A 25,888-nucleotide genomic window follows, 5' to 3' on the forward strand; every position below is an offset into this window, starting at 1 on the left:
CCGATTTTGATAAAATTTGGTTTGAAGGTGTAAGGCGGGATAAACTTGAATGAGTTCGCGAACCAGCATGATCAGACTGTGGGAACGGGGGTTTATGGGGTAAAAATAGGTTTTTCCCATTTTTGACCCTAAAAACACAAAATTTCACAATTTCTTTTTAAACCATTTTGTAGAGCAACAAAACAAATAATTTAGTATATTGAAGCGTTATTATGCGCCTAATTGTTACGGAGAAAGTTCAAAAAAATTGTAATTTTAAAATTCCTATGTTATTCTTATGGAGAATAAGTCAACTGTTGTAGTTTGCTTGTTTATGGACATATTTTGATTGATTTTGGAAAATACTTTTATTTTTTACTAAGCTATTATCATTTTATAAAAAAATCTTTTTTACCCTCCCTGTTGCAGCAAACCTAAGTACTCGTTAAACTAATTCTATTCAAATAGGAAATAAATGTGCTATTTTTATGGAGGCATTTTAGTGTAAATCCAATCAGGTTAATGGAAATTCGCTTAGTCTGCAGGTTTGCTGCGGCGGGGGTATTGTTGGAACTAACTCATAAATAATAATGTGTAAACATTTAGTTTTGACAGTTTCAGTAGACCTTTGAGTACAATTTTAATATTAACAGCTGGTTCATTAAAAGTAGTAGTGTAAAATGATCCATATGGTCGTAATGTAAACAGATCTGCTGAGTGAACTTTAAAGGCCTCTGGGGCAGAGCCCCAAGGAAATTTACCTTGTTTCTCTTTTGAGGGCTCACCTACAGACCAATACATTTCTTTAGACACCCCTACCAAGTTTCTACACACAGCCGTTCTCTCAAATTAGCTGTGACAAAAACCCCGTTTTTCCTCCATAAGAATAACATGGGATGGGAATTTAGAGGCCACTGGAGCAGAGCCCCAAGGAAATTTTCCATGTTTCTCTTTTGATGGCTCATCTACAGACCAAGACCTTTCTTTAGACACCCCTACCGAGTTTCTACGCCCAGCCATTCTCTCAAATTAGCTGTGACAAAGAAAAACAGTTTCAAATTAATTATAGATTACCTTGTTGCTGTCCAAAACAATCCTTTATAGTTTACTAAGACATCACCAGTCAGAAGAATGTCGAAATGGCATTAAATATTCCTCGTGGTGGAGTTCCTCAAAAGTTTAGTATGCAAATAACATGACACATAACACAGAAACAACAAAACAAAAAAGCATGAAACAGCTGTAGTATAGTCTTAGTAAACTACAAAGGATTGTTTTGGACAGTAACAATGTAATATAAACCACTATAGTAAAATTTGAAGTTGTATACCCAAAAGATCACAAAACTACAAGAAAAAAATCATAACAACTGTACGATTTAGATACTATCATAAGCTACTGGCGTAGCAATGACACAAAATTTCAAGCAGAAAGTTGATAAACCAATTCAAAACTAAAGGCATGAACTGACACTTCATGATTTTCAAAAAACATCTATTTATTTTCTCACATATACATCATTTCTGTGGTAACTATTAACAACAAAAGTAACTAAACATTGTAACAATACAATATATCTACATACAACAGGAATATAGAATTGCATTTGGTTATGGTGAGATAAATACTAACAGCATCGGCTGCATGGGAACTTTCCAGCTGATCAACAGCACCGGCTGTATGGAAACTTGCTAGCTGTTCAACTACTCCGGCTATATAGAAACTTGCTAGCCGATCAACAGCTACATGGACATTTTCCAGCTGATCCATAAAATAACACTAACAGAGAGCCTACCACATGCACCACCTTTTCTTTCAGAATCCAGGTTGTTATACGTGCTAAATAAATATAACAGTGATTGAAAACGCTATTGCTGATTTATTTCACAAACAATTAACCAAAGTTTTATTTATAACTCAATTATTGGTTTATAAGATACTTCAAGTTTAAATCATCATTGACATACTTAAGTAATCAGTTTTGCAGACTTTTATACAGTTTTTAAAATTAATTAAACATTATTTCTTGAAAAAAATTATTTGATTTTATTTAAGAGATTAGCTTTACTTAGGAATTTGGATACTAAATTAAATGCAAAATATGTAATGTTAATAACTAGGCACTGGTCAATTAACAGTTTTAAATTAACAAATATAAATATCTTTTATTTTATTAAATATTTGTAAATCCAATACTTCAAATCTGCAACAATTGGCTAAAATTAGGGAAGGGATGCAATTAAATCGATGAAATAGTTTCTAATGCACTTGAAAAGTCAGAAAAAATCACACACAACAGTTTTTCTCCTCAGTGAAAAATCTTATAAAACAAAGTAAAAAATAGTCCGATATTGCACCAATAAAAATATAAAAAATAAACATATATATTTCTGTTAGTGACAAACACAAAACTATTTTAGGACAAAACAAGAACAAGAGGCAAGATGTCTAAAAATAAAATGGAAAACACTTTGCTATAGTTCAGCCGCTTCGAAAACGACCTGAGCGTTAATGCTAAACCAAGAACTATATAACATTTTTCAAATGCTTTTATGATTTTCCAACCACCATTGGAATATTATTTTTAATGGAAACACTTCAATATATTGTGGTTTTAAAATTCGCCAATCTACATTAACCTTGTTTAAGAATGCCAACAGTAGATGTTGATTTTATCTAAATACTTTTTAAAAATTAATTTTAAATTATTTAAATTTGAAAAGGAATTATCAAATTTATTTATACAAGTCAAGTTTATTAAATTAAAAAGTATCTCAGAAACATAATGTTTTCAAATTAAAGGCTTATTTAGCCATAACTTGTATTGAAACCATACATATTCTATGGTACATAACCACAAAAACTAGAATGAGTGTAAACCCCACCAGGCAAACGGTGTTTAAAAAAATTACCAAAATAAAATAACATTGATACAAATAAACTTCTTAGATAGGCAAAAGTAAAATAGTGATTGAAAACATTTGATAATCAACAAATGTACGGTAACGGTAACCTGAGTGAAACTTAAACTAAAAAATATACAAAAGCTCTTTTGGAAACCAACAAACCTGGAATGTTAGTCTCTAAACAAAATATTCACTAATATATACATCGACACGATACGTCCGTGAACAGCTGACTAACACGGAAATAGATTGTTCTTTGGACACACAACGATTGACGAGAAACAACACAGAGTTAAATACTGAGAGAAACGCCCAACCACTTCCAATCACCCGAGGTTAAATAAGTTAACTTAGAACACCAACAAAATAAATAACCTTAACAGAAACATTGTTTATTAAACGTTACCTTATCCATACATTCGATGTTAAAAAACTGGAAAACTTTTACACTTAAAATATTTTAGTTTTCAAAGCAAACATTTTGATTTTAATCATCAAATGGTGAAAAAATGTTTACTAAAGATAACATTTTGCACTAATATTCCACAGGGTTGTCATGGAAGAACATAAAAGTCACCTAAGTTTAGAATGTTAACCTTGTGTGATTTTCAACACACAATCACCTCTTTAGCAATACCCAATGAGATCAAGAGGGAAAGATCAAAAGATGAGTGGTTGGGCCGACGACGTGTCTGGCCAGAACGACGCAGATGTCTATGGTGTCGTCAGAATACCTCTGTCTTCCAGCGCCGTCTTTAGGGTGTAGAACAGTTGCAACTGCTGTTCAGGTTTCAGGCTGAATACCTGCAACATTTAAATATTAAAGTTAAACCCAATTGAAAGAATTCTCCAATATAGAGAAAGTTCTCTGACCCTTTTTTGATGCTACATAGGCGGAGCCTCAGCTTCAAACTACAGTAAAACTGACAGCATTTGGTGACAACAGCTATAGAAAAATTCAGACTTTTGCCGCCATCGCTGACAACGATAACTTTTCCGTGGCTGCAGCGGACCAAGATGTCTACACATCCGCGGGAGATGATCAAAATTTTGCCGTAATAGCGTGTGACAACAATAACGTTTCCGTGACCCCAGCAGATGATGATGATGCCCATAACGCCACAGTAGATGAACAGAATTTTGCCGCAATTGCAGATGACAATAACATTTCGCCATTTATATAACCGCGGCAGACAACAATGAAGTCTACTGTCTCCACGGTCGCTGGAGATGACCAGAATTTTGCTGCAATGGTGGAAGAAGACGATAACGTTCCTGTTGCCTGGTATATGATGACAATAACTACTTACTATCTACTGTTACTTCTAATGTCTTTGTAAACTACTTCTCTTTAAATAAAAATCTGCTTTTAACAAAAATAATTCCTTGTAGTTTTACTGACAAAATCACAAACTGAATACATTACAACAAGTAAACAAACATTATAAAAACAATAAACCATATGTTATAATTTACTTTAAACACTTGTGTTCATTTGCAGACTAAATAAAAAATTATTTCAATAACTTCTCTTCTTGCTCATTACTTAATAAACACCCAGTAGCCCCAAAATTACTTTGTTTAAGCATAAGGACAGCGGTTGGTGTAGTATGATGAATCCATATAGAAAATTTGTTAACATAAAATAAAATTGGTACAGTATCAGTACCAAGAAATTTTTTTTCAGGTATAGGTATCAGTATCAAGAATCAATAAGTTTTGATAAATTCGACACATCTCTACTTCTTACCGATTCATTTCTCGAGCCAGATTGTAGCCATATGCTTCCTTCTTCGATCCTTTTTATGTGCTGTAACATCTTTTACACACTTAAATGAAGCTAAATTTAACAGGAGAAACGTACATCGTAGCTTACCTGCTGAAGCAGCTTCTGAGGTGAGGAAGTTCTGATGAAAGATGAAATGTAAACGTTGACAAAAGTCGCCATCAGATATTGACAGTCAAACCTATCCATGATGCCACCATGGCCGGGGATGACGTCTCCAAAGTCCTGAAACATATGTAAGTGTTAAGAGTTATTCACTTGGCCAAGTTCATAATGGCTCAGTTTGGATGGAAGAGTTAAGTAAGAGTTATTCTAAATCTAAATGGTAGCATTTCATAGTAAAGATACCTTGTGGAAGAACACTTTTCCTACACTAGGATCCTAACTATGAGAACATATGTGAAACAAAATCCTTATATATAATACGTGAAGGCAATTTCTACAAAACACTACTCCTCCGTTAATAATGGACGGATTTTTACAAACGACGTGTCAAAATAAATATTTTTTGTGTAGACGCCCTCTTTCACAAATTCCTGTAATAAAAATCCTCGGGCTTTGCCCCACAGGCCATCAAAGTTGGAGTTTCTCCCATAAGATTAACATGGGGGAATCTAAATATTTAATTGGAAACTTTGTCTTCACTAATTTGAGAGAACGGCTGGGCGTATAAACTTGGTAGAGGTGTCCAAAGAAAGGTCTTGGTCTGTAGATGAGTTATCAAAAGAAAAACCTAAGCAAAATCCCTTAGGACTTTGCCCCAGAAGCCTTTAAAGATCCCTCCACAGAGTTGTTTACATTTTGGCCATGTGAATAATACTTTTTAATGAAACAGCTGTTCATTTTTAAATTGTATTTCAAACAACAGACATATTGGGAGTTACTGAATTCTACCAAATAAGTATTTGCAATATTATTTTCTGATCTAGAAATTGATTTTCTTCTTTATCATGTCATTTTTTTTTTGCAATATAACGTTCCATTACGAAATCAGTGGAAAATCCTATCACAGCAATTATTAAATTATTTCTTATTGAACTATCTTATATCTATTGTACGGGTTGGTGTCTACCTTTTTCACCACTTTTGCCTACATTTTATCATATTATTCTACACATATCAAATATTTATAGGGATGGTCAAGTCTCGAAATTTCGGGAAATTTTCGGGAAATTTTAAATCTCGTTACACGAGACGAGATTTTTTTTTGGCCGAGATTTTTATCAAGACGAGAATTAAAAAAAAAATTAAAAAAAAAAATTAAAAACGCCTGCAGAAAGTCAATGCAATACCCGCAATACAGGAGCGTGTTGTAGTTGCGTTTCCTTTGTGAAGGCGTTCTTATTTAATTAATTCTTCAAATGTAAATATTACTTTAATTATTTTAATAACATTTGAGAAGTTTTGTTAAGTGTTAGCAGTGTGAGGAACGTTTTATTACTATAAAAAAAGTCAAAACAAGTAACTATTTTATAAAAATTAATATTTTATTTTATGATTTATTTTATTTTAGGATAAGGTCTAGTCTTCAGTTCTATCCTAACTGATATCACTATGTTTCCTCATCGTAGGCATTTTTAATAATTTAGGCGTGATTAATAAAAAAATGTTATACTGATGTTTTTTAATAAAAGATTGTAAATATTCTTGCCTATTATCATTATTTTTTATTTAAACAGTCATCTAACAATGTTACAAAATCAGGTAAAAATTCCGAACGTGCACTTCCCGTTGTGTATGAGAAGGGAAATCCCGTCTCGATCTCGTCTCAAAATTTTATGAGAAATAAAAAATCTCGTCTCGTCTCGTCTCGAACTCAAAATCCAATCTCGTCCATCCCTAAATATTTATGTAGCAATATTTGCTCTTATCGTGTCTAATAAAATCCAAACATAGAAACCTTGCCTAAAATGGTACCCATCTTGGCAAATTATTTGCACCTGCCTATATTACGAACTTTGGCGCACTGGGTTGGTAACATTGTTGAAAATAACACGACATTTTGGCTGTAAAATATGGTACAAAGATAAAATACTATTTAAGCAGCTACTGTCATGACAGAAAGGTCATATTCCTTTTAAACTAAATCACATAATCCTTTATAAGATACGTTGATTGACAATATGTAAACGTCAATATATACGTAACAGCCAATTTACAGTATTTTTGCTGTTTGGAAATGTCCCATTGCTATGTCATTTGCATTATTTGTTGCCAACGAAGCCGCAAGACTATACAGGGTGTTGAAAATGTCTGGAACCAACATTATATCTGGTGAGTTGTTAAAGAAAAACAACTGATATTTTGTGTACGGATATACTATGGTTTTACCTATCTTTTGGTGCCTTATGAAATTTTTTACCACTTATAGGGAACGTCCTGTGGAGGATGCAGTAAAAAGTTTTAATGAAAGCCTATGGTAAATGATACATCATTTTAAAGGCCTTTTTTTTCTGAGTAAGGAGCCACAAGTTTCATCTCAAAAGGACCACCATAGCAAAAATGGCGACTGTTCGGATAGCAATGTTTTTAAATTTCAAACAGTCGCCATTTTTGCTAGGGTGGTCCTTTTGAGATGAAACTTGTGGCTCCTTACTCGGAAAAAAGTGGCCTTTAAAATGATGTATCATTTACCATAGGCTTCCATTAAAACTTTTTACTGCATCCTCCACAGGACGTTCCCTATAAGTGGGTTTTTAAATTTCAAACAGTCGCCATTTTTGCTAGGGTGGCCCTTTTGAGATGAAACTTGTGGCTCCTTACTCAGAAAAAAATTGCCTTTAAAATGATGTATCATTTACCATAGGCTTCCATTAAAACTTTTTACTGCATCCTCCACAGGATGTTCCCTATAAGTGGTAAAAAATTTCATAAGGCACCAAAAGATAGGTAAAACCATAGTATATCCGTACACAAAATATCAGTTGTTTTTCTTTAACAACTCACCAGATATAATGTTGGTTCCAGACATTTTCAACACCCTGTATAAACTAGGAGGCCCCTAACAGTTAAAGAATAAAAGCCAACTTCACTTTAACTATTCCACTACATCTAACATTCCGTAGAGAGATTATATTGACAATTTTATGTTATTGATAAGGCTGAGAAAACTAACTGACATCCCCCATGTCAAGGAATTTCAGCTTTAACGGTAACCCCACAATCAATTTCTCAAAACTATGCTAGAGGGTTCATTCATTGGCACAGAAGTACGATATTAACTGACGCGACGTGACGAAGGAAAAATTTAACTTACACTGTAACGGATATACCTCCCTTTGAAGTTAGAATATGTCTTCCCAAAAAATATTTTCTTTTGAAATAAAATCATATTACACTGATGAAATCACGGAAGTGTTTAACTACAAAAGATCCACCAATACGATTTTAATATTATTTAAAGGTTCTTCCAAAGGAAGAGATACCATATAACATACTAATAATAACTCCGATGACGTACGGTATGGGGAATATTTTATTCATTGAATGATCAACCAAATTTGGCAACTAATGCAATTAATATCATTATTGTTTTACACTTATTGCTAAATGCTCAAAATATGTATATTTCACCCAATTCATCGCAGTTAGATTAATTAACGTAAGCCTTGAAAGTAACCGTCGATTTCGACGGGTTTCGCCTAGTATAACACTAATAATGGTGAACAAGACTTAAACTCACTAATTGACTAAGACTAGCTGGGATGGTACCAAGGTCTACAAAACACTGTTAGAACCAAAATGTCCTATAAAAAATGTACCGGTTAATTCAACCTACCTTTATCTTGAAAGCTCTCTTGAATCCACTGGCGAAAAATCCTCCGAATGGTCCAATGACTGAACTGAAGATTGACAAGGATAAAGAGTGGTACATGTAGGGATAGATCCTTATTGCACCTTCGTAGCCAAACTGGAACAAAATATAAAAAAATTGTAATAAAGTTAATCTATACTATATTGGTATTATAAATAAGTATTTATATTTAATAACTTTAATAAGTAGGTCAATACGCTGTGATTTGTTTTCTGAACAATGTTATTATGTGAAACATAGCTGGTATAAACTACAAACAAATACTTTAATTTTCCTATTAGACAAGAAATATTCTTGATGGCTTAGACATGTCAATACAACAGAGTCCCGCTTTTGGGAAATCCGCCTATTCAAACTTAAGTTTAGAGGCTGTTATATTTATTTAAGAAGTTAGTACGAAGCACACATGAAAGCGAGAACATCCTCCACAATCATGGTGGAAATGAGAACATCTTCTGTGGTCATGTCGAAAGATCACAAAAACAAAAGCTCGTTGCGGTAACGGCATAGTTGTTAGAGTCTTCTGAGGTTACAAAACACCACTACCACCATCACCACAAAATCAGGGTCACTACAAAATTGTACGGTCATGGAAAAATGGAAAATATCTTTTCCAGTCACGGCAAAATCATGAACATCTTCTGCGATTGCATCGTCATCGTCTTCTGCGATCGCAGCAAAACCGTGAACATCATCCGTGATTGCCCTGATCAATTATTACACAATCTGCTTATCCCGACTTCCCGCTAATCCGTACAGGAATAGTGGCACTCTTACTGTACCAACAATATTTATTTTTGAAACAGATTTGTATATGTAGGCTATCAAAATCACTTAGTATTAAATTTTAAAATCATGTATGAACTCACAAACGCCAAGATGTTATGGAAAGTCTCTGGCAGTCTGAGTTCTTGCAGACGAAACAACGGGGACGGCTCACACTCCATGGTCATGCGGCCGAGCTTCTCGCTGAATTCAATGGGGCACACAAAGTACTTGTACTGGCACATGAAGTAGGATACCTACAAACAAAGTAATGTTGTGATATTTTGATAAGAGTGATTTGATTTGCATGACTTTTCCTAAACTATTGTTGTAAATTTCCCTGACTGCATCATGTTTTTATCATGTAATCTTCTATTTATCAGCATTTATGCAAAACTAATGATATCGGACAAAGCACTAGACAGTTATACTTTTTCATCATACCCTTATAGGTGTACTTATCACCTGAAAAAAATTTACTTCTATCAATTAAGGAGGGAAAGACAGATTTTTAAGTCAATTAGATAACACAAAAACAATGTTCATTATGCAACACTTTTTATCTATAAATCTTTATTTCTTAGGTTGACCCAACAAACTGCATTCGTAAATCAATCTTCAAAGAGATTCCCTAGTATTTTAATAATTAATAAAAAAAAACTGTTTACCACAAGTCCGAAAATGACGGTAGCAAAACCTCCTCCAATGAATCCTTCCCAAGTCTTCTTCGGTGACAGTTTGATCAGAGGAGTTCTGCCGAAAAAGAATCCAAACAAGTACGCCCAAACATCGTTACAGACAACCATCGACACTGGTACAATGAACCTTGAACATCACAGATTTAAAGTTACAAACATCATAAACCTTTAGATAGTTAAGGAAACGTTTCATTTTTTATGTTAGCCTCCGGATTACGCTGAATATATAAATTGGTTTAAATACCTGCTTCTGTGTAATCCAATAGTCGCAATTAATGTCATGCAACTAGTTTCGACTTCATGAAGAAGTCATCTTCAGGCTACAGAGGATGTCAAAATAATCACTGCATCAGGAGGTCGTCGATACACATATGGTACATTCACACACAAACACAGACATAGTTACATAAAAAAGGTACATTTACAATGAGAATAAGACAAATTAATGGTAACTTTAGGATGATGCGTCACGACCGGGTGAATGTGGCGTCCAGACGTGTGTGAATGTACCATATGTATATCAACGATCTTCTGATGAAGTGATTATTTTGACATCCACTGGAGCCTGAAGATGACTTCTTCATGAAGTGGAAACTAGTTGCGTGACATTAATTGCGATTATTGGATTACACAGAAGCAGGTATTTAAACCAATTTATAGAAACGTTGTTGTTTTGTGGTATACAAACTTCAAAATAATAGGAATATATTCATTATTTATTTATCATCTCTCATGATGCTAATATCCAAAAAGCAAACATTAATTAAATGCTTGTGCTGCAAAGGGATCATTTAGTATTTACAATTCAGATCAGCTCTGCTCGGTTAAGGGTTTAGATACATTTTTTAACACATAGCCTTCACAGGTAGCAATGTTTAACAGTAAAAAAAATAAGTGTGCCTGTTTGTCTTTGCAATACACAAGAACTGATGGACTGACTATATTAGCTGACATAGGTATATTACCACTTCTATACTTTGACTTAGTAATTTGTCCCAGGTCTTTAAAGCATTAGGTTGAGCTATCAGAAATAGTCTCAAAAAGAAGTGTAATTTCTCACAGGGTATTTCTCTTCAATGTTATAGTTATACTATAGGATGTATTGTAAGTCTAATGTTTTGTAACATTTTATTGTGGACATATCAGCCCTTGGACTCTTCCTCAGGTTATCTAGCTGAACACAAACTATCCCTTTTCAGAATTCCAGATATTTTGAACACTGTTACTGGACACCCATTAATGATAACATCTCACAAAAGGTCGACATTAGGTTATATATAGACTATTGATACAACTAGGCATTTTTAGCTAGCTCTATAATAACATCATAGTACAGGGGCTACATGATAAATAAAAGTACACAACATAACACTGACAATTTGTCTAGATGTAGAACTTTTTCAGAGAGCAAGTTGAAGAGAAAAGTAATAGATAAATTAAAAAAATAGAAAGACAGGCCATCTATAAGGACTAGTTGGAGCCTAAGAACATAATTTAATGAGTCACTCACAGAATGCATTGCAGTCCTAAATTATATTTTCCCCTTAGTTTATTTGTCTGAGATAGTTTATGTGACATGTTTTATTCTACAGCTTGCAATAAGGCACCCCATCAGTTAAAATTTACATATTTGACAGAAATTAGATATTTACATTAGCATATTCTGGACTCTATTTTCCGTCCATTTTGAGTCGCGACAACTTATACATGGAGCTGGATGTCCTGTTCTGCCAATAGTCTAAGGCATCAAGACTGGGGTTTGGCGTGAAAAACACATTAATGAACTGCAAACAGTTTAGAACTACTCACCAGATAAGCCCTTCAAAGATGTTCTGAATGATGAGATAACTCTGAGTGACGACGATGAGCAGAGCGACGTGTGTCCAGGCAAACAGGGAGAACTGCTTCATGTAGTACTTGTTGACTAGAGAGAGAACGAACCACACGAACCCGACCACGTACAGACAGAACGAGATGAACCGATGATAGGTGACCAGAACCCTCAGGTAGTCCTGAAATATACAGATATGGTACTGTATATTGCTAACTTTTCAAATATAAATAAAAAATTCAAATCAATTGGCAAATTGGCTAGGCAATGGGAATCGTCTGCAGTAGCACAGGTAGTTGGCCCGGCTTAGACAACAGAATGTAATGGAGGAGACGACAACACATATATCATCTGTAATAAAGATAAAACTCAGAAAACAATTTTGTTATTCTAAGTAATAGATTTTTTGTATATGGTTATAAAATTTAAGATGCCAGTAACATAAATAGCATAAAAAACTAATGTTTTAATTCTTTTAAACTAAAATTTCAACCATCGATTAACAGGGGTTTTACTGTACATCTATTTCATGTGTGTGTGTTTTTTTTAATATACAACACCGATCAATCAAATGGCCATGACAAATTTGTTGTATCTTACATTAGGTAAGTAGGTTCATCACCACTTTTTATTTTTTGTGCTAGATGTCTTCAGGAATTTTTACCCTTAACCTGGATCTAACTTAGGCGATCAATTAGGTTTGGTTTGGTTAGGTTTGGTTTTTTGGATAATAAGTGGATTTGTAACTATTTTATACAGTAAACCTAATGAGATAAATAATTCTCTTTGTTAACAAGCCTGATGCACGGTTTGTTGCTAAAAAAATGCCTGGGTTGGCCTATTGATTTATGTGTTTAAATCACAGTGGTAGTTAGGTTAGTTTGGTAAAACATAACAGTAAACTAACAGTTTTGAACATTCATTTTAAGTATGTGCTTATCTCAACTTCTAGAAACCTTAAATGTAAAATAAAAGCTAGTTCAGAACAGAGATTTAGATTAATTTATTGGAAATCATGCAAGAAACAAGATCTTACCGTCTGGTTGATGACAACACCAAAGTAGTCGACCAAACTTTCTCCGTAGAAGAAGTAGTTGGAGGCGATGAGGAAATACCAGGAGAGAGATCGGAACCAAGGAAGACCGTGGATACGATAAACTGTGTAGCCGATGTTGATGATCTCCTCAAAACACTTCACCTGGACGATCAGCGTCTGGGAAAAAACAGAGAGTGAGAATCTGAGAGGGGAACAAACTATAACAACTATGTTGTAAAACGCAAGGAGAAATTGCTTTCATTAGAGATTCTGTGTAGATAGCAGGTTGGAACTATTTTGTCATCACTCCTTCACTCCTTACAGAAAGTTGCAATGTTCAATAACAGCTGACATCAAAGAAAGTAATTGTTTCCCAAGCTTTAATTTAGAGCAAGAAAAACAACAATCAGCTGATTTGCCCTTGCTCTGAATAAACAATAAAATAATAATAAATCTTTAATCCTCAACAAGTAATAAATAAATCAATAGATTACAACGATCTAAGAAACAAATTATTTATAAACTTACAATGTACATCAAAACTTATTGTTAATTAACAAAACAAGTTTGCTTTAACTTGCGAAGAAATATACACACCCTTGAGAAGACCAAAACTTCTGTTAATGGGTGGGACTTTCTTTAGCAATCAGTTCTCCATTTACTCACTACTGGTGCTAGTGTTTGCAATTTATTTCTATTATTGAAATCAGCTGTTTTTCCTGTTTGGCAATGCAAAGTGTTTGATAAATGCATAAAATATTTTGCTGTGCATTTAGTTACTACACTCCCCCCCCCCACAACTCGCAAAATTTAGGCGGTTTTAGGGTAACAAAATTAATACCCTCCACTTTTGTATTGATATACGTACTTATGTAGCATATATCTATACTATTATATAAAAATCTAATGGTGTCTGTCTGTATGTGTATTACTAATAGGTGCAAAAACTACTGAACCAACTAAGCTTATATTTTACAAAAATATAGCTAACATACCAAGGACCATTATAGGACTATTCACATTTTGATACTGACCGTAGGCTTTGCCCCTTTGGCTTTTACAGTTCTGAGGTGAGGATTTTAAAAGTAAATATTGATTGGTCTCCATGACTGCGATTAGAACACTAACAATGTTTGTTTACATTTGATTCAATTCAATGTAAACAAGAAGAACTGCTAAATTGCATATTTCACAATTTCAGACAGCTGATACAAAGAAGTTAAATATAATATTTTCCATAACTATGAGGTAGGTTTATTTTAATCTAACCTTTTATCATGGATTATTTATTCTAAAACTGTCAATGATTATAGAAAAAAAATTCTATAACCGTTGCTGTATCAACTCCGGCTCTGCTTTGGATTTTTCGTCTCAGTTATGAAAATAATGTTATTGATATGTTTTCATGGATACAGTATGAAAATTACAATCCCTATAGATGTTTTGTATGAATTTGGAGGCTATTTTAAATAAATTTGAACTGCTTTACATGTGTTAGATTAACTTAACATAACTTGCACATCACATGGTTTTTTATATGTATATTTAGGTAAATTTAGTTATTGTTTTTTGCTAAAACTATGCTTAAATTAAACTAAAGAATATCATCAATAACAAAATTGTACGTCATTGATTTTGTGTTCTAAAATCTGTTGTATATGTGTAACTATATTAAATTATCAAATGGTAATACAAAATACTCTTATTTATCTTAACATAGCTTTTAGTTCACATTTACTTTATTTGATAAATTTATTATTTGTGTTTTGCCACACCACTGATTAAATTAAACCAAGGAAAGTATCATAAAACTAAGCAGTACACAGTGTTCTTTTGTTTATAAAATCAATAAAATATATGTTACTACCTATGTTTACTTAATGGTAAGTGTGAAAATTTAAAGGCAATGGATGATGGAACTGATTAAAAGAACTGGTTTGTATATTAAGTTGTTTCTTGATATTTTTGTAGAGTAGAATCAGAGATGCAATGAAACATATACTGTATTTGCTATTACATTTTTAGTCCTCGACGCTTTGATAATCATATTAGTTTTGTCTGCTGTCTTTATTGCTAAATTATTTGTTTAACATTTTTTATAGTATATATATAGTTTCTTTAATATTTCAAAAGACTGTATTGATAAGGCACAAGAATATTTCTAAAGTTTATAACAGCTGACTTAGTTTTGCTCATGATTTATTGTGAGTGAAGAAACTGAAGATTGAAGGATTTGTTATTTATTATGAAGAAGAGTGAAATTTAAAAAAAAATGTCCATTTAAATTTAATAATAAGTATTTTTGCAACTTCAAAATTGAAATTTAAAATGCCAATTATAAATAAAAAGATATGTAATTAAGGGAGATGAAGGTAAATCGTATGTGAAAGTTTAATTCGAAAATTTGGTCAGTTTTTCTCATATCAGCCTACACAAGATTTAAAATTAATCAAAACCAAAATGGTGGTATCCACTACTTACGAGATTTAAAAATCATAATTTAAACCTTTCTATTAAGGCCATAAATGTTTAATTTTGTTTCTAAAAGCTTTGGCGGATGTGTAATTACTATATGCAACTGATGTAAAGATCAAAATGTTTCTATTTTGTGTCCTCTTCCCGTTGCAAAGCTAGTAACTTATAAATATCGGGTGTCCGAAAAATAACTCCCTAGTTTTGATAAACGATTGTTTATTGTAGAGAATACATATTCTTATATCTAATACATGAAATTAAAGAGGGTTTACTCAAGTTTATTTTGACATTAGTACACCTCGATATGTGACTCATTTGTAGCTCTACAGATATCTAACCGGTATTCGATCTCTCTCCAAGTGTCAGTTAACATATCAGGTGTCACTGATTCTACTGCAGCTACGATTCTTTGACGAAGATGGTCAATGTCACGTATCTTTTCTGAATAAACCAAGTTCTTAACGTAACCCCACAGGAAAAAATCCAGTGGTGTTATGTCTGGGCTTCTTGGAGGCCACGCGATCGGGCCAGCTCTCCCCATCCATCTTGCCGGGAAACGAGCGTAGCCCAGACATAACACCACTGGATTTTTTCCTGTGGGGTTACGTTAAGAACTTGGTTTATTCAGAAAAGATACGTGACATTGACCATCTTCGTCAAAGAATCGTAGCTGCAGTAGAATCAGTGACACCTGATATGTTAACTAACACTTGGAGAGAGATCGAATACCGGTTAGATATCTGTAGAGCTACAAATGGGTCACATATCGAGGTGTACTAATGTCAAAATAAACTTGAGTAAACCCTCTTTAATTTCATGTATTAGATATAAGAATATATATTCTCTACAATAAACAATCGTTTATCAAAACTAGGGAGTTATTTTTCGGACACCCGGTATAGTAGGCAGGCTTGGACTGGGACCATTTGGGGCCCTTAGCTATAATACTAAAATGGGGACCTCTACCAAGGAAATTAGGGGCTTAAACGGAAGAAGAAATTCAGCTAGGTTTGGATACAAAAATTATGATTTTTCAACTCTTCTGGACTCTATAATAAACAGTATCAGAAATCTGACACATACTTTCTCCCATTAGCTTGTCAACAACCTTTATTATGGGTAAAACATGGAGGTAACTATGATATTTTTAAGAGAAAATCATAAAAGTTGTAATACATTTCAAACTGTAATTGTTACATCAATGGAGGTTGTACCATTTTGTTTAGAATCATACAGATCACAACATACTAAATTTGTATTAAAATTTAAAATCGGTTGAGCTGTTTTTTTTCAAAATCAGATTTATCCGTTATTTTACATTTTTTATAGAAAAGTCACATAAATTACAGTAATTGTTTAACCACAATTCTTACATTAATGGGGGTTGTACTATTATTTATTTAAGTTAAATGGACAATAACATGCTAAATTTTAATCAAAACCGTTCAGGCCGTTTTTGTGAAAATTTGTTATTTCATAGGTTTTTACGGGAAAATCACTATTAAAAATCAAAGTAGTTCAAATACATTTCTCATACATTGTAAGAATATATCTATAGATACATTTGCAATAAAATTTATATTGTCAATTAACAACATTCGATGTCCCTATGAACGCACACGAATGTGAAAATACACTTAGTTTCAAAAACGTTTACTACAAATTGTAGGCCTACATGTACATTGTACAATTCCATATCAATTAGCGAAGTGATTCTATAGATACAGCCTGTTATTCACAAGCCCATTATTCGACCCTGGACAATGAGTGATGAATATTCTGCAGCTTCAACAACAAGTGACGGTTGTTATTTCTGGCTGCCACTCAGGAACTGATATAGCTTGGTCCCTTCACAGCTGACTAATATTTCTTAAACTTCAAAATAGAATCACATGGCAGATCATGGTATTGTAACTTAAAAAAATTAATTGTATCAGCAATCTGACACATACTTTCTCCCATTGGCTTGTAAACGACCTTTCTCATGAGTGGTGCGAGTATCTATGATATTTTACAGGGAAAATGACAAAAGTTACAATAACCTTTGAACCGTAATTTTTTCAGCAGGCGGGTTGCACTATTTTTTTAAATTATAAGGACCATTAACAAATTAATTACAATCAAAACCAGCTTCTTCCCTAAAATACCATTTGTTGTTTTTATGGGAAAATAACATAAGTTACAATAACTTTAGAACCGTAATTTTTACAGCAATGGGGGTTGTACTATGTTGTTAAGAATTATAAGGATAGGCTATCAAATGCGAATTTCAATAAAAACTGGTATTTTTTCAAAAATACGATTTTCTCTTATTTTATGGGGGGTTTTTTATGGAAAAATAGTATAATTTACTTTTGAACAACAATTTTTACAGGAATGGGAGTTCTACCATTTTGTTTAGAATTTAAAGAGCTACAGCATACTAAATTTTTATCAAAGTCGTTTGGGCCATTTTTGAGAAAAGGCGATTTTGCCGTTATTTTATGGGTTTTTAGGAAAATCACCATTTAAAATCAAAATTAAAAAAAATTAAAAGAAACGCCTGGAGATACCATGGATTAGGACAAAAATCAAAATCGGACCACAGGTGTAGTCTGTAGCTCTGGACACATCCACACATACAGACACACACACACAGCACTTCCAAAACCAAGAAGGGCCAAGACGGATAAATCCACTCAAAATAAAACTTGAAAATTTTGGCAAAAAAACTACTTTCTCCATATTTATACTTTGTGTAGAGGGAGAAAGTAAAAACTAATACAGTTGAACCTCTATAAGACGAATTTCAAGGGGTACGGGAAAAATACGTACTATAGAGGTATTCTTAATAAAGAGGGTCGTTTTATCGAGGTTTAATGCAGCTGTTATTCTTCTTATAGAGGTTTCTCCTCGCTCCAAGGTTTCTCCGAACAATGAATGAGGAAGGAGGAGGGATGGGTGGGGGTTTAATGTTGAGACAAGCTTCTGTTTGTTTTGAAAACTACGTACTATGGAGGTTAAGATTATGGTAAATTCGTCTTATAGAGGTCACGTTCGTCTTGTAGAGGTTTTGTCCTAAGAATATTCGTTGTATAGAGGTTAATCAGTCCTAGCCCATGTCACAAACAAATTCGTCTTATGGAGGGTTTTAACTTAATTACTACATTGTACAGGGTGTCACAAAAAAGTGTGATGGGCTATACAGGACCTAATTCTACATGCAAAAATAAGTCAAAAATGAAGAATAAATTTTTTTGGATTTCGGCTTAGTTTAGCCGTAATCCGCCATTTTGTTTTTTGGGGGAAATATTTATTATTTCTAAATCCCTTTGAGATATTTTTACGAAACTTGGCAAAATTGTTTACACTTTAGTAAGTAACATTTTATAAAAAAAATTATTATTTTAACTTTCCAAATTTCAAAATGGCGGCCGTTTGAATTTTTTAATGCCAAATTTCATGAAAACCGGTACCTAAATCAAAATTTTGTAAGAGACAAAAGTTTTAGTATTTATTATGACAAATCCAACAAAACAATATTGAATAAAATCGGCTCATAAATAAAGAAGCTGTGTTTATTTTAGTAATTTAGACTGAAATTATTAATATTAAAATGTATTAAATGTAATGTAATAATTTATGTAACGTATTAAGTAATTTCAGTCTAAATTACTAAAATAAACACAGCTTCTTTATTTATGAGCCGATTTTATTCATTTTTGTTTTGTTGGATTTGTCATAATAAATACTAAAACTTTTGTCTCTTACAAAATTTTGATTTAGGTACCGGTTTTCATGAAATTTGGCATTAAAAAATTCAAACGGCCACCATTTTGAAATTTGGAAAGTTAAAATAATAATTTTTTTTATAAAATGTTACTTACTATAGTGTAAAAAATTTTGCCAAGTTTCGTAAAAATATCTCAAAGGGATTTTGAAATAGGTAATAAATATTTTCCCCAAAAAACAAAATGGCGGATTACGGCTAAACTAAGCCGAAATCCAACAAAATTTATTCTTCATTTTTGACTTATTTTTGCATGTAGAATTAGGTCCTGTATAGCCCATCACACTTTTTTGTGACACCCTGTATAGAGGCGTTTTTAGCATTGACCTATATGAAAGTTTCAAGGCGATGAAAAAAATCGTCAGATCGAGAATTTCGTTTTATTGAGGTTCGTACAAACGAGGTTTAACTGTATTATCCATTATCTGCTGATTAAATGTATTTTAGAAAATCAATTCAAACACAGTGCTACTATTGGTTAACCTCTAGTAACCAATTGTTAAATGAGAACTCAAAATTATTAACCTAAAAGTACTCAATGAGTTCAGTAGATACAGTGTTATCAAATAAAGACAAAACTTCAAATTTTAAAATATTAGTAAAATAGCAAACAAGATACCAAATTTGACTGAATTAATTGTACATTGGCCCATCATAAATGACAAAAAATGTTAATCTTTCTTACTAATATTATAAATCTGAAAGTTTGTGAGTTTGTGTGTATGTTTGTGTGTATGTTTGTGTGTGTGTTTGTGTGTGTGTGTGTTGCTCAATCACGCATAAACTACTGGACGGATTGGACTGAAATTTGGCATGATGATAGCTCACATTCCCGATTAACATTAAAGCATATTCTTATCTCAAAAACCCTTTCGGGCTCCGCCCCAGTGGCTCTGTAGTTCCCCATGTTAATCTTATGATTTTTCATATTTAAAAGGAATTAATGAATCTTAACAGCTGTTTCAATTAAACAAGTTGGTTCTGTTCTATGATCTTTAATAGCATAAAAGTTACAAGGATTACCAACAGGGTGCAGCACTATTATTTTTTTTTAATTTATGACAATAGCTAATTTGCAACCAAAAGGTAAGTGAGCGTAGCGAACGAACTTCAACCTGGAGGCGAGTTAGCGTAGCGAACGAGCAAACCTGAAGGCAAGTGAGCGCAGCGAACGAGCTCCAACCTAAAGGTGAGTGAGCGTAGCGAACGAACTTCAACCAGGACGTGAATGAGCCATGCGAATGCTTATGAAGTTAAACGGGGCGAAGCCCGCGGGTACAGCTAGTGTCTCATAATTAGAAAGTAATACTGAACAGGTGTGAACAATTAGCCACAGCTCAGTAGTTCACATGCGAAACCAGACAGCAGCTTATATACTTTACAGGCTTCTAAACAATCAATACATACGCCTACATAGCTGAAGCCTTCTCGGTTGAGACAAGTCACAAGAGATGTATGAACAAAAATAAAATTGTGGTTTTGTGTCAGAAGTGTTTCTGACCCAAACTAGGTATTAAGATAAGGTTTGAATTCAGGGAGGTTGCAATAAAATAATAGACAAGTTTATAAAATACCTCTTTTATGAATATGGCAAGTAGATTAGTTTTCATGATTTCCAGGGATTGGTTGATCGCAAAAGTTATATGTTGTGTTTGCCGATAAGCCTGCTTCTAAACTTGCCGGTTAATTGTAAACTCACCGTATGACGTGTAATTGAGCTTTGTGAAACCTGTATGTAGTATATACAAATTGAGTTGTTTTGCTTTTCTAATGTGTTGTTGTTAAGAAGAAAAAGGGCTCCATTTCTAGGAGAAAATATATAAGGGAGTGAATCATGAAACACAGATTTTTACGACAGCGAAATTACAAAAAGGAGTTAAAACTCACCGTAACCATGAGAGCCAGAGGTCCGCCATAGATGATGAGACAGAAAGCTCCAATCATGAGAAATGTGAAGATCCCTCGGATCACCCAGTTCCGCCATCTGTCACACAAACACAGATCCATTAGGTTAATAATACTACAGATGTTTTGTGCTGCAGAAAGTGGGGCAAATTTTGGGCAACATTGTCAAGGTGATTATTGGTGAATATTGACCAAACTCATATAATTAAATTTTCTTTAAAAAACAATGTAATTCTTGATAAAATTCCAAATTTAGTAGAATCTCATAGATTTTTGGGTGTATTGCTTGATACTCATATTAATTGGAAGATTCACATAGATAAGATGAAAGGCAAACTAAGATCTATTTCTTTTGCTTTCTTTCACCTGATAAACTGTGTACCTCAGGATACATGTATCACAGTTTACTATGGATACGTTGAATCCATCTTGAGATATGGAATCATACTGTGGGGAGTGTCAACAGAAGTCAAATCCCTACTAATTTTACAGAAAAAAATTATTAGAATCTTAACCAAATCAAGAAGGAGAAAATCATGTAAAAACCTGTTTAAAAATCTTAGAATTCACACCATTTTTGGATTATACATAAATGAAATTCTAAATTGGATACATAACACTAAGGAAAATTTGTCAGATGCAGTCAAATTTACACATAATTATAATACAAGGAATAAATATAATTTCAGATTACCACATCACAAATTGACGACTTTTAGGAACAGCCCTCAATATATGGGACTTAGATTGTACAATGAATTACCCCTGTATCTTAAAAATTTAAATGCTACTCAATTCAAAGATAAAATAAAAGATAAAATAATTGAGAAAGCCTACTATTCACTTGACGAATTTTTGGAGAACCCTATAATGTAGATAAAAATTCTCTGATATCCTACATGAGTTTATTTTAATTATTTTAACTATTAATTTTACTATATAGTACATCACTATGACAAAACACCTGTTCTTATGTATGAAATGTACTTTATAAAGAACGTATTGTGTAAATAAAATATGTCTTATGTCTTATGTATTATGATTAGCATAAAAATCATGGATGAATTTGTCAGATGTTTAAAATCATCAAATTAACAAGGAAAACAAAACATAACATTCAATACCGGTTGGCTAGAAACTAATAAGATACGAGACACACGGTGTTCCAGAAGGTATCATTATATCAATATGATTAGATAGAGACGCAACTATAAAGGTGTATTCTAACCCAATATGAACAGGGGTGTGTAGGATGAATGAGATTACTTCTGCAGCTTTATTTCCGACTAGCATTAGCAGGTTTCTTAAGTCACAACTATTTATTAAAAGCCTGATGACCAAGGACAGCTGTACTAAAGCACACCAATCTAGATGGATTTGAAATAGTAAATTACCATGTGAGAATTTTAATGAGCTAAAGTGGATTTTTGCACAATATGAGTCGGCTAATTTGTGAATATCATGCATTCTGGCCTTCCTCCTCAGAATTATAAACTTACTTGGTAGAAAGTCCTTTCAAAGCTGAGTCCAGGACGTCCGGTACCTTGTCCGTTCCTTGAGGAACTGTCTTGGACAAGTCCTGAGACACTTTGTCATCCTCAGAATCAACATCGTCCTTCTGAAACAGCAAAAAAGTAAAACGGATGAAAATTTACAATTAGGACTGCTGTAGGCTATTCACCTTTGTGGCAAAAATTCCTTAGCTTTACTATTTACCACATGTTTGACTACAACTGTATCAGATGGCAAGAATATGATTTATCCGTTCATGTGGGAGTAGCCAGTTAGCTACCGTACATTGAAAACACAACACAAAACTTTTACGGAGAACATCGCTATTACAAGATGTGGACAAAAGACACAACTAAGGCATATTTAGCTCAAACATGCAAGATGAGGGTGGGATGAATGAAATGTCTTATGCAGCTTTGTTACAAAATAAAAACAGCTGTTCCTTTATTCAGGACAAATTATTAAATTCCATATGTCTGTTAAGAGTTTGCTTTTGCCTCAAACATATTTTCAAGAAAATTTCACGACTCTGACAGGGTCACTGAGTAGCAAAGTGCTTGTCCAATAATCTATAAGTTCTGTGTTCAGTTTAAAAAATGTTGAAGTACTTTTTGAATCTACCTTCAATGACCACTAGGTCACAAGGCATTTAGATAACCATGTAGCCTGTGTTACTGAAATCATGTTTTAGCCCATGTTTAGGATGCTTAGAATTTAGGAAGATCAATCTTCTTTACCTTCAGCGCACTTCATTGTGTCAGGGTAGAAATTAACTAACCTATCGAACGTTCAGCCTGAGAATGAGTAAAATTTATCAAAAACCAATTAACTTATCACACGGAAAGCTCTTAAGAATATTTTGTTATTACTTTCCACACCGACTCACCCTTTGTATCAGTTGTTTGACAGCCGAGATACCGAACCAGTGTAGAAGAAAGGGCATCAGGTGTAAAAGAACAGTCACAATCCTAATCTTATACAACTCAAGCCTCGACAAGTTACGAGTAGAAACATCATACGCCACGTTTGGCATTTTGACAACTCAACTAACATGGGTTTGTTTTTTACTTTTCAATCGTTGGATCCTGAAAATCTAAGTAACGGAATCACTAACCAATAATATCATCTAACGGCTGTTATTTTACAGTCCATTAAAAAGGTGAGTTAGAGGTATCAAAAATAGCGAAGCATTAATCATTTGCCGCTAAGGAAAGACAAATACGTTAATGTACCTTAAAACTTGTTTTTCAAGCCAGGTAATTTTTAAGGTTTTGTAGAGCGGGCCAAACTCAGGCCCTTATTTGTGGGTTTGTTCATTTAATGTTCGGGCAACAAAATGTTTAAGATATTTAGGCTACAAAAGTGTTGTATATTTTTATAAAATTTTTTTTTACTTAGCATAGTTAATTGTTATTGGTGTTTTTCAATTTTCTTTGTTTTAAAGTACTATAGCTCTCTCTCTGTGTTGGTGAAATAAGTTTAATTAATATTCTTTTCCATTTTTAAAAAATATTGTAAATAAATAAATAAATAAATAAATAATTCTTTATTGTCACATCAACGTTTTAAATCATAGCACAGCTAAAAAACAGATGACATTGTCAAAATTATTACTAACTTAACCTAATGTACAACAATATGTCTTATGCATAAAAAATGTTTGTAAACAAGTTGGCAAAATTAGTTAAACGATGACAGAAAAAAAAATTAGTTTCTATGTCATACAAAATAGAGTCATATTGATTGGTTAGTTTCATTGAGGTAATCATTAACACTGTAATACGTTTTGCTAATCAGAAAATCAGCAAGGCTGCTTTTAAAATATTTATTATTAATTACATTTTTTAGAGTTGAGGGTAGTTGTATTCATCGATTAACGATTTTTCAACAGTACCAGTGAGCGTATCTATCATCAACAATAGTTCCTAAAATGGAAAAACACACAATGCTAATTTTGGATTTCATACGGGTTTCAACGAGATTAAGAAATTTCAGGGCAAATTATAAGAAATCCAGACATAACTTTTCAGTGTGTCGGTGACTGGAAACCAACCTCTTCTGGTCGGTTTCATATTAGGTAAATTGTGAAATAATTATGATAAACAGTAAGTCATGAATAGGACATATTAACTACTCTTGATAAAATTTATCTAACAACTTTCCAGAAACTATTCTTGCTTATGTTTCCTATAGGCTTATAGCTATCTAGAAAAAAATGTTTTGCAAAAAAAAAATTACTTTTTGATTGTAGCCGAATAATTTTTGTCTGAACAATATAGAGCAGATGTCTACATACATTAGTGTAAATTTAATGAAGATAGATAGCAAATTTAGTATTATAGTTAATGTTTGCATTTAATTTTTAATGTTCATTAGTAAATCGCTGTTTTATTGATCAGCCTAAAGTGTACCACAAAATGTATAGAGAACATGGTTACATTTTCTTGAATATTATACATTTAACTGTTATTGAACATGCATTTCCCAATGATTTGAGTTTATTTCTGGTTATCCTGGTAAGTTGACAAACATATAGTTGGAAAAGTTTAATAGATGGTATGTGTTTAATTATGTTTCCTATGTTTATTCTGTTAGAATCTATGTAGGCCTATGTATTTCACACAGAACTGAGTTTTGTATGCCTGAAATTCCCTAACGACATAAAATTTTGACAAACTCAAAACATAAATAACTTCATACATGCATTTCAGCATACTATGTCCTTGTTACTACCAATTGTATCATTGTATGCCTTGTCTAAACCAATTTCACAAACCTAAAAAAACAGTAAGGATTTAAGTGAACACAACCACAACACACGATGGAAAATCACTGCCAGGTTGGCATAGTGTAAACAAATGGTCTACACTTACAGGGAAAGTATGTATACCTCACGTTTATAATTATCTCAAATAATATCATGCTAAAGATCAATTGTTTGAAGAATAATTGTAAAACATGCTGCTTTTTCAAAAACAAATTACTTAAATGCATTTAATGTGTGGAATTATAAATATGTTATCACAACAGAAATTTCAACCATATATGAAGGTGACAAAGGCAATTGCTATTCGCAACCAATCAAAAAACACAAACCTCATCCAATAATGGGCACATTTGAACACTACACAAGACTTCTGAGTAATCAAATAGTTCTAGTGTCATTATTCTTATCTGCATAGAAGGGGTGATGACAATGTTATAATTATTGGCTGATAACATCAAGCAAACCAGGGCTAGACTACTCTTTGATAAAGGCAGTAAGAAGAGAAAAATAAAGAGTCTGCTGAAATAAATAAATTGAACATATCTAACAATGATGGAAATTACGATTTACAATTTAATTGTCAGTTACACATTAATATAGTGGTATGCAAGTACTATAGGTGGATATTTTGTTTCTAAATTAACC

General features: G+C 32.9%; 1 protein-coding gene across 2 annotated transcripts in view; it reads right to left on the reverse strand.

The window, feature by feature from the left end:
- Positions 1-1,456: 1,456 nt before the first annotated feature.
- Positions 1,457-25,888, reverse strand: part of LOC128986095 (phosphatidate cytidylyltransferase, photoreceptor-specific) — a 30,081-nt gene continuing 5,649 nt past the window's right edge. Inside the window, exons 2-10 of one of the 2 annotated variants that reach the window (XM_054406223.1) lie at positions 22,464-22,582; positions 20,947-21,043; positions 12,816-12,992; positions 11,758-11,960; positions 9,919-10,075; positions 9,355-9,507; positions 8,450-8,581; positions 4,762-4,896; positions 1,457-3,689 (exon numbers count right to left, since the gene is read on the reverse strand). In XM_054406223.1, coding sequence (XP_054262198.1) covers positions 3,600-3,689; positions 4,762-4,896; positions 8,450-8,581; positions 9,355-9,507; positions 9,919-10,075; positions 11,758-11,960; positions 12,816-12,992; positions 20,947-21,043; positions 22,464-22,582 — 1,263 coding nt within the window. In that variant the 3' untranslated portion in view covers positions 1,457-3,599. Of the gene's footprint in view, positions 3,690-4,749; positions 4,897-8,449; positions 8,582-9,354; positions 9,508-9,918; positions 10,076-11,757; positions 11,961-12,815; positions 12,993-20,946; positions 21,044-22,463; positions 22,583-25,888 lie in introns of both variants that reach the window. The other variant, XM_054406221.1, reaches the window with a different exon arrangement.

Source organism: Macrosteles quadrilineatus, unplaced genomic scaffold (assembly GCF_028750875.1).
Source record: "Macrosteles quadrilineatus isolate MER2022 unplaced genomic scaffold, UCM_ALF_1.0 Scaffold_2__2_contigs__length_208266976, whole genome shotgun sequence".
Classification (NCBI taxonomy): Eukaryota; Metazoa; Arthropoda; class Insecta; order Hemiptera; family Cicadellidae; genus Macrosteles; species Macrosteles quadrilineatus.